At 37.5% G+C, this 10,801-nt stretch overlaps 1 protein-coding gene across 1 annotated transcript in view; it reads left to right on the top strand.

Annotated features, from left to right (window-relative positions):
- IGSF10 (immunoglobulin superfamily member 10) overlaps positions 1-10,801 on the top strand; it is a 71,975-nt gene that overhangs the window by 41,145 nt on the left and 20,029 nt on the right. The window contains exon 3 of the mRNA XM_049629689.1: positions 8,376-8,766. Within this exon, the coding sequence (XP_049485646.1) occupies positions 8,376-8,766 (391 nt within the window). The remainder of the gene's footprint in view (positions 1-8,375; positions 8,767-10,801) is intronic.

The raw sequence follows: 10,801 nt of genomic DNA on the forward strand, positions 1-10,801 counted from the left end.
GTCTCCTTTCTTTCTACCATTTTCAGGGTGTATTTTTCTCTATAATTAGCTGTGGAGTCTTTTCTGCCAGTGCTTGGGTTGTTTTCTGAGTTATTTACACTAATATGTGCCTTATGTAGGTGTATCCATGGGACAGGGTGAGCTTAGGATCCTCCTACTCTGCCAACTTCCCTGGAAGTCTAGTCTTTGTTTTAAAGTCTGTCTTCTATGATAAAAGTAGAGCTACCTCAGCTTTCTTTTCATTTTGATTTACAAATATCTTCTTCCATCCCTTCATTTTCAGTTTGTGTGTGTATAGATTTGTCTTAAGATTTGAAGTGTTTTGTAGGCTCATATGGATTTTGGTGGGTTTTTTTTTTTAAGTTTATTTATTTATTTTGAGAGGGAGAGAGAGAATCCCAAGCATACTCTGTGCTATCAGAGCAGAGCCCCGTGAAGCGCTTGAACTCAAAAACCATAAGATCATGAACTGAGCCAAAATCACGAGCTGGATGTTTGACTGAGCCATCCAGGTGCCCCTTGATCTTGTTTTTCTATTCATTAGTAACACTATGTCTTTTGACTGGATCCCTTGGTCCATTTATATTTTTACTGAGTTTTATTCAAGAAAAGAATGCAGAGTAGAATCTTGAGCTGACCATATCACATGGACACAGAAATTACAGCTACATCTATGTAACTAACTCTGAAAAAGACCTGAAGACTAGCAAAACAGACCTTCTGCAGTCATTTCTAGAGAGGAGGCCACATCAAAAAAAGTGGGAAGGGCGGAGATGTGGTTGGGAACCAAACCCCTGGTGAGAAAGCCAAACTCCACACCATGCACTCCAGGCACTAAGGACATAAACTATGAAGATGAATCCCCATAACATCTAGCTTTGAAAACTATTAGGGTTTAAGGAGCTTTTGAAATCAGCAGAACTTGGCTCTGGCAAAGCCTGAGAGTGATAGGAATTTGAATCCCTGCCTTTAGAGAACCAGCATAATAAATAACATGGCCCGCAAAACCAGCACAGAAGCAGCAGTTGGAAAAGCACCTGAAGTGTGTGTGAAGGAGATTTGTTTAATCTAAAAATGTGTCTTGGAGGAGCAGGGATCCTCAGGAGACTTCTAATAACAATAGGCTGGCCAGATCCATTCCTCTTCCCTGCCCCACGCTAGATAGCCTGACACTTACAGGAACCAGCACTAATACTCTTCACCTAATTTGCTAGCATGGCATGTCCCGCTCCCTTCATCCTACCCACCTTGGCAGTCATCCGTCCAACACAGCTCATGCCCCATCAGGAACCACTGCTACTCCAGAGGGACTCTTGCCCTGGGAATAGGGGAAGATAAACATATACCAGCATATCCAGGAACTGAACCTTGACTGTTATGGGAGAGGCCCTACCAGCCAGTGCAGTCACACTTGCAGCAGCTGCTGACTACAGACACACAGTCTGACCACTGAAAGTTTCCACAGGCCATGCAAGGAGGATGCCTTGCCATTTGGTGCACTTGTGCAGACATGCTAATTGCAGACAGCTAGCTTGACTGCTGACCCCATCAACCTAGAAGTACTTGGTGGCCTCAGACCCCTCAGCAGCACAGGGAACAAACCTGACTTATTGAGCCCACAAAGCCAGTCATTGCAGCTGACTGGCTGAAAGTAAATGTGGTTCAGCCAAAACCATAGGGTGTACACAGTTCACATAGAGAATACCCCTGGAGTGCCTGGCTCTGGTGACCAGGGGCAGTGCACCACTTCTATACAAGATCAGGAGACATACCTGGCATCCCTAATACATATAAACAAACACAGACATGTCACTTTTGTTCAACATAGTACTCTTCAGAAATCCTAGCTGCAGCAAAGAAAAGGAATCTAAATTGATAAAGAAGTAAAACTGTCACTATTTGCAAATGATATGACACTATATATACATCTTCAGGACTCCACCAAAAAAAAAAAAAACACACAAAACAAACTTGATGAATTAAGCAAAGTTTCAGGATACAAAATTCATATACAGAAATCTGCATTTCTGTACACTAGTAATAAACTTAACCAAGGAGGTAAGAGATCTGTACTCTGAAAACAAAAACACTGATGTTCTAACCATTGATGTAAAACACTGATGAAAGAAATTGAAGGTGACATCAACAAATGGGAAACTATTCCATGCTAATGGATTGGAAGCTATCATTAAATGTTTATAACACTGGGGACGTCTGGGTGGCTCATTAGGTTGGGTGTCCAGCTCTTGATTTTGGCTCAGGTCATGATCTCACATGAGGCTCATGAGTTCAAGCCCCACATCAGGCTCTGTGCTGACAGTGCGGAGCCTGCTTGGGATTCTCTCTCCTTCCCTCTCTCTCTCTCAGAATAAACAAACTTAGAAAATTTTTTAAATGTTAATATTCAAAGCCATCTACAGATTCAGTGCAACCTTTGTCTAAATACCCACAGCATTTTTCACAGAACTAGAACAGATAATCTTAAAATTTGTATGGAACCACAAAAGACCCCAAATAGCCAAAGAAGCAATTTGGAAAAAGAATAAAACTGGAGATATCACACTTCTCAGTTTTAAACTATGTTACAAAGCTGCAGTAATCAAAACAGGATGGTACTGGCACAAAAAATGGACACAGATCAATAGACCAGAATAGAGACCAGTATAAACCCATACTTACATGGTCAATTAATCTATGACAAAGGAGGCAAGAATATACAATGGGGAGAAGTCTCTTCAATAAATGGTTTTGGCAAAACAGGACAACTACATGCAAAACAATAAAACTGAACCATTTTCTAACACCATACACAAAATAAACTCAAATGGATTAAAGACCTGAAACCACAAACTCCAGAAGCAAACATAGGCAGTAATCTTTTTTGACATCAGCCATAGCAACATTTTTCTAGATCTCTCTCCTTGGGCAAGGCAAACAAAAAGCAAAAATAAACTGTTGGAAGTACACCAAAATGAAAATGGTGAAGGAAACCATCAACAAAAGACAATCTACTTAATGGGAGAAGATATTTGCAAATGATATATCTGATCAGAAGTTAAAATTCAAACTCTACAGAGAACTTATTATACAACTCAATGCCAACAAAAAAAATTATTCAACTTAAAAAAGCAGGGTTGCCTGGGTAGCTCAGTCAGTTAAGCATCTAACTCTTGATTTAGAGTTATTATCTCACGATTTGTGAGATTGAGCCCTGCATTGGGCTCCCCACTGAGAGCACACAGCCTGCTTGGGATTCTCTCTCCCCCCATCTCTCTGCCCCTCTCCCACTCGTGCTTGCATATTCTCTCTCTCTCTCTCTCTCTCTCTCTCAAAATAAATAAACATTAAAAGAAAAAGCAGATGACCTGAATCAAAATTTTTTTCCAAAAAAGACATACAAATGGCCGATTATAACATGCCCAACATAACCAGTCATCAGGAAGATGCAAATCAAAACCATGATGAGATATCACCTCACACCTGTCAGAATGGCTAGAAATAAAAAGACAAGAAATAACAAGTGAGTGTTGTCAAGGATGTTCAGAAAAGGGGACCCTTGTGCACTGCTAGTGAGAATGTAAATTGGTGCAGCCACTGTGGAAAACAGTATGGAAGCTCCTCAAAAAATTAAAAATAGAAATAATGGGGTGCCCAGGTGGCTCAGTCTGTTAAAGTGTCTGACTTCGGCTTAGGTCATGATCTCAGAGTTTGTGGTTTTGAGCCTGTGTTGGGCTCTGTGCAGACAGCTCAGAGCCTGGAGCCTAGTTTGGATTCTGTATCTCCCTCTTTCTCTGCCCCTCCTCTGCTTGCACTCTGTCTCTCTCTCAAAAAAAAAAAAAAAAAAATTAAAAAAATTTTTTTAATTAAAAAAATAGAAATACCATATAATACAGTAATCCCACTACTGGGTATCAGCCAAAGAAAATGCAAACAAAGTGATATATATATATATATATATATATATATATATATATATACACACACACCCTTATTTTTACTTTAGCATTATTTAAAATAGCCAAGATACGGGAGCATCAACAAATGAATGGATAAAGATAGGGTATATATAAATACAATGGAATATTACTCAACCATAAAGAGGAATAAGATCTTGCTATTTGCAATAACACAGATGGACCTAGAGGGCATTGTGCTAAGTGAAATAAATCAGAAAAAGACAAATACCTTATGATTTCACTTATATGTAGAATCTAAAAAAACAAATGAAGAAAAAAATGAAAAGCAAACTCTTAAATACAGAAAACTGGTAGTTATCAGAGGAAATGTATGCAGGGAGATGGTAAAATAGATAAGAAAGATAAAGTGGTACAAACTTCCAGTTATAAAATAAGCCCTAGAGAGGAAAATCACAGCACAGGGACTATAGTCACTATTGTAATAATACCATATGGTGACTACACTTCTCATGGTGAGCAATGAGTAATGTATGAAATTCTTGAATCCATATGTTGTACACCTGAAACTTATATAACACTGCATATTATACATCAATAAAAATACTCATAGATTTGTACTTACTGTCATTTTGTTGGCTTTCTGATGTTCTTGTTTTTTTTTTATAGTTCTGTTTTTTACAATCTCTTTCCTTATCATTTAGTGATTTTTCTTAGTGTTATGTTTATATCTTTTATTGTTTTTGTGAAACTATTATAGGTATTTGGTTTATGGTTACCATAAGGCTCATATATGTTATTTTATGTATGTAGCAGCCTATTTTAAGTTGAGGATCACTTAAGTTCAAGCACTATATTTTTACCACCTTGCCAAATGTTTCATATTTTGATATCCTATTTTATGTCTTACTATTTTGTGTATCCATTGACTAATATTATAAGTCTAGATGATTTTACTAGTTTTGTACTTTAACCTTCATACTAGTTATGTAGGTGGTGGATCCACTACTTTTAATATATGTTTACTTTTATTAATGAGATCATTTCCTTCACAATTTCATTTTTTCCAGTTATGGCCTCTTCTCTTCCACTTATATTAGTTCCTTTAACATTTCTTTTATAAGAACATTTCTTTTATAAGACTGGTTTGTTGTTGATGAATTCCCTTAGCTTTTGCTTGTCTGGGAAACTCCATCTGTCTCTTCAATTCTGACTGATAATCTTGTTGGGTAGAGAATTCTTGCTTGTGATTTTCGTTTCCTTTAGCACTTTGAATATATCCTATCACTCCCTTCTGGCCTCTAACTTTTCAGCTGAAAAATCAGTTTTAATAGTTATATGGAGGTTTCCTTGTGTGTAACTAGTTGTTTTTCTCTTGCTGCTTTTAAGATTCTCTCTTAAACTGTTGATAATTTGATTATAGTGTATCTTGATCTTCTCTAGGAATCTCTGCTTCTTAGATGTGGATGTCTATTTCATTTATTAGGTAAGCAAGTTTTCAGTCATTACTACTTCAAATAGGTTTTCTGTCCATTTTTCTCTCTCCTCCTTCTGTGACAACTATAGTGGAAATATTAGTATGCCTGATGTCCTAGAGATCCCTTAAACTATATTTAGTTTTGAATTTTCTCTTTTTACTGTTCCACTTGGGTGATTTCCACTACTGTCTTCCACATCACTGATTACTTCTGTAGCGTCTAATCTCCTGTCAATTCCCTCTAGTATCTTTTTTCAGTTATTCTTCAGCTCTGATTGGCTCCTTTTTATATTTTCTGTCTCATGGTGAGGTTCTCACAGTGTTGATTCAGTCTTCTTCTGAGTTTGGTGAGCATCTTTATGGTCATGATTTTGAATTATTTTTCAGGTAGATTGCTTATTTGTTCCCTTAAGTCTTTTCCTGAGGTCTTGTCTTGCTCTTTAATTTGGAACATATTCTTCTGTATCTTCATTTTGTCCATTTGTTTCTATGTATTAGGTTGATGAGTTGCATTACCCAGTCTTGAAGGAGTAAGTGGCTTTATGTAGGTGTCTTATGGGGTGTAATAGCTCAAACCCCTGTGGTTCATCCAACTGAGGTGCACCTGGGATATCCCTGTCTGGATTGTGTGCACTCTCCTGCTCTGGCTTGTATGCACGGGTGGGGGGTACAGGCCTCGAATGTGACTGGCAGTGAGGTCTGGTTTTGACTGCTGCTTGGGAAGAAATTGCTCTCGACCCAGCCCTGGGACAGTGAGATTGAAGGGGAGTTAAAAGAAATGGTGCCTACTATCACTTCTGTTCCCAAAGAATGTTAAAGCAGGTCCCTACACCTCTGGCACATGGTTTAAAATTAATCTCCTTTACATGTAAACCCAGGCACTTTTCACACTACTGCCTCTGCTCTGGGACTTGGAGCAAGTGAGATTACACTCACACTTTTTAAGAGCAGAGTCTCTGTTTCCTTCACAGACCTAAGCCCCACTGGCTTCCAAAGCCAGACATTATGGGGGCTTGTCTTCGTAGTGTGGGTTCCCTAGACTTGGGAGTCCAATCCGATGTGGGGCTTAAACCTTTGTTTCCTCAGGGAGTCCTCGATGGTTATGATACCCACTGCCCCCCCCCTCACTTATGGGTCATCACACTGGCGTTGTGGATCTTAACCATATTGTTGTCCCTCTTATCCATCATGGTGAGGCTTTTTCTTTATATCCTTAATTGTATATAATCTCTGCAAGTCTTCAGTTTGTTCTCAGATATAGTTGTTCTACAAATGGTTGTAGTTTTGGTTTGTCCATGGAACAAGATAAACTCAAAATCCTACTCTACCATCTTGATCCCCAAGGCACATCTAATTTCTATTCAAAAGCTCTCATAAAGTAGATAGAGCCTAATAAAATCAAGTCAGTAATATCTTTATAAAAGATCAAAGTCAGTGCTCATAGAGTGCTTCGACATCATACCAGGACTGTGTAATGCAGTGGAATTCAGTCTGGGCATGTGATTCCCTTGATTTCACTCAATAAAACATTATTTGGAGTATATGTCTTCAGAAAATTGGTTGGAATACATTCCCTTCATGGAACTTCCATACATATTTATTCTCTTCACTGGGTTTTCAACAAATATTGAAGAACATGGAGTTTGAGATTATATTACAACGTAATAATTAGGTTGAATCTTTTGTATGTTGTCAGTTTTGGGTTTTTTTTGTTTTTTTTTTTCTGATTAGGGAACTTGGCTTCCAGAAAAGCATGCTTCAACAGAGGTGACATCTTAGGTCAAATCAGGGGGAAAAAATGCTAGAATTTCTTTCTCTTTTTGGAGAAAGTGTAAGTTCAACTAATAAGTGGAGAACTTGGAGAATATCCCCATGCTCTTGAAATATTCAGAAATTGTTTTAATTTCAATGCAAAATCAATTAAAATCATATTCCGCATAATAACCAAAAAAGTGGAACACACCCCAAATGTCCTCATTGACAAGTGGATTAGCAAAATAGGTTACATGCATACATGGAATATTGTTCTGCACCAAAAAGAAATGAAGGGCTGGTAATTCTACAACAGGGATGAGACTTGAAAAGATGAGGCAAATTGAAAAAAAGCAAGACACAAAAGGCCACATATTGTATGACTCCATTTACATTAAATATCCAGAAAATTCAAATCCGAAGAAACAAAGTAAAGTAGTGGTTTTCTAGGGCTAGGGAAAAGGGGGGGAATGACTGCCAGTGGCATCAATTTTCATGTTGGGGTTATGAAAACTTTGCAAATATAATGGAGATGGTTGCACAACTCTGTTAATATATTAAAAATCACTTAATGTACACTTCAAAGAGGTGAATTTTTATGCCCTATGAAGTATATCTCAAAAGAACTGTTACAAATGTAAAAGATAAAATCAATATATTGCTTTCTTATGAAAAATGCAGGCTCAAGAATTCTTAAATCTACTTGAAATATCAAGATAATTTAAAAAAACTTATGGAAATTTTAAGTCACATACAAAATGAAAATAGTGTAAAAAATCCCAACATATCATCACCCAAGTTCAGTAGCTATCAACAAATAACAGATCTTGTTTCACCTGTACTTCTACCCACTACTTTTTTTTTTTTTTACTTCTTTGCATTGTTTTGAAAGAAATCCAAGATATCTTAATCTGTTAAGTACTTTAGGAGATATCTCAAAGTTGAGGAATCTTTTAAAAATAACCACAATATAATTATTATATATTTACATTTTAGCAATAACTGCTTAATATTTTCAAATTTTCATGAGTATTCTTATTTCCCTGGTATTCTATTTAATTTGCAACTAATTTGTTGAATTAGTTTGAATAGAAGATACAAATTAGTTGCAAACAAGATACACATGTTGCATCGGATTAATTCCAGCATGTTTTATTATTGATACACTTTTCCCTTTTGTAAAAATTCCTTTGACAAACTAAATGTGTGTTGTTGTTGTTTTTAATTCTTAGGTATTAAAAATGAGCTATAACAAAATTCGAAAACTTCAGAAAGATACTTTTTATGGCCTCAGGAGCTTGACACGGTTGCATATGGACCACAACAATATTGAGTTTATAAACCCAGAGGTTTTCTATGGACTCACCTTTCTCCGGCTGGTGCACTTGGAAGGAAATCAGCTCACTAAGCTCCATCCAGATACATTTGTCTCTTTGCAATACCTCCAGATATTTAAAATATCTTTCATTAAGTACCTATACTTGTCCGATAACTTCCTGAGCACCCTCCCTCAACAGATGATTTCCTATATGCCTGATTTGGAAAGCCTTTATCTTCACGGGAACCCATGGACCTGTGATTGCCATTTACAATGGTTATCTGACTGGATACAAGAAAAACCAGGTATATATGCTATTTATCTCTTTGTCCTAATTAGAAGAAACCTGCCTGGAGGTCTTTACCGGTAAGCAGGGAGGCCAATGTAATTTAGCTGGAGAAAAAATAAACACTAAATATTAACTTAGTGATAATGCATTATCTTTGATGGATTGTGCATTGTTTCAGGTCAACTATCTGATCATCACTCCTGGCAAAATTAGCAAATAAGGAATGTTTTTGCGTTTTGTTTTCTCTACTTACTATGAGCCATAAAACCCCTCCCTTCTCTTCCTTTGAGTCATTTAGTCACTATACATTTTTAAGAGGTCTATTCAAGGTCCTGTGCTCTGTGAGGGAAGTACCAACAGCATTCTCTGTTCTAACCATGCCTCTGATGGGTTATAGATAAGCAAACAGATCATCAGAGTGGGAAATGTGCTTTGATGGGGAAAGTAAAATTTGCCATGAAGAGGTAAGATCCATTCATTCAACAAGTAGTTATTGTAAATCTCCTATGAACAACAGGTCACAAAGAACACAGGGATTTGAAAATAAACAAGAGGGTTTCTTCAGAGTTTGCATTCTTGTGGGGAAAATGGGCAAACAACTAAATGCACTATTGATTGTTGAAATCTAAGTAAATAATTAAGTCTTTACAAAAATGACTGGAAGGAGCCCATTGATTATGGCATCAGAGGGGTGGTTGGTTACTTTGGAAGGAGTGATGGGAGCCAGATTACTATATGCGGAGGGATAGGTGGAAGGCAAGGATCAGTCTTTGGAGAGGTTTGACCTGAGGGGAGGGAGGGAGGAAGGCAGCCTGATGGAAATGTGCAATCACACAGGACTCTTCAAGCATCAGAGACTTGAGTATTTTCAAGGTGGAAGGTGACAACACCAGAACAGGCAGATCATCCATTGAAGAAGTCCCCTAGAAGACTGAAGGGCAAGAGATCCAGACCTAGGAGGCGGGGTTTTCCTTAGGAGTAGGAAAAAGGAGAACTAGATGGGCACAGAGGCAGGGGGATTCCTGAGTCTAGTAGAAAAGACAAAGGAAGCTCCTATTTCCTGGCTTTTCCTCCTCTGTGAAGTTGTAGGAAAGGTGACTGAGGAAGGTCCTAGGAAGGGATCAAGGTCAGAAACTTGAGAAGTGTGGAAAACGTTTGAAGGTGCTGCCATAATGTGTGTGTATGTGTGATCAGTTAGTTAAAAAGTAAATCTGAAAACATTAACTGAACATTGTGAGTAACTTTAGGCCAGTCGATAACACCTTTGCTTTACATGAGCAAATCTTTTAGGGAAACATGCTAAACACATAAAAAGACAGTAAAGCTATGAATGAAAAACATTAAAATACTTACATTGAAAATTTAGTTCTGTAGGATCTCAGGGTCAGTAAAAAATTACTTCTGCCTTGATTACAAAGGAAGGAAATTGGACCACGGCATAAAAGATACATCAAAGGGAAAGAAGGAATAACAACTAACAGGAAGTTAACATTATGAATTTGTGGTTGACATTGTGCTAGATGCTTTGTATTTTAATCCTTCCAATAATCCTCAATTTACAGATGAAGAAACTGAGACTTGGAAAATTTGGCTGTTTTCGGCTAGTCATTTAGACCATTTATGTCTCAACTTTCTCACCTGTAACTAATATAGGGATAAGAATAACTGGAAAGAATAATTAAAACACAAAGTGCTTATTAGCACAATGTATGGCATAAAGCAAGCACTCAATAAATATGAAGCTTATCATTTTTATTGCCACCCACCCAGGTCACACAGCTAGAAAGTAGAAAAGCAGAAACTCAAAAGCCAAAACCTTTTCTCTAAAATATACTTGGGCTTATCACTTACATATAACACCCAGGACTCATCCCAAGTGCCCTTCTTAATGCCCATCACCCATTTACCCCATCCTCCCATTCAACTCCCCTCCAGCAACCCTCAGTTTGTTCTCTGTGTTTAAGAGTCTCTTATGGTCTGCCTCCCTGTTTTTATCTTTTTTTCTTCCTTTCCTCTGTGTTCATCCATTTTGTTTCTTAAATTCCACATAT

Source organism: Panthera uncia, chromosome C2, assembly GCF_023721935.1.
Source record: "Panthera uncia isolate 11264 chromosome C2, Puncia_PCG_1.0, whole genome shotgun sequence".
In the NCBI taxonomy this organism is placed as follows: Eukaryota; Metazoa; Chordata; class Mammalia; order Carnivora; family Felidae; genus Panthera; species Panthera uncia.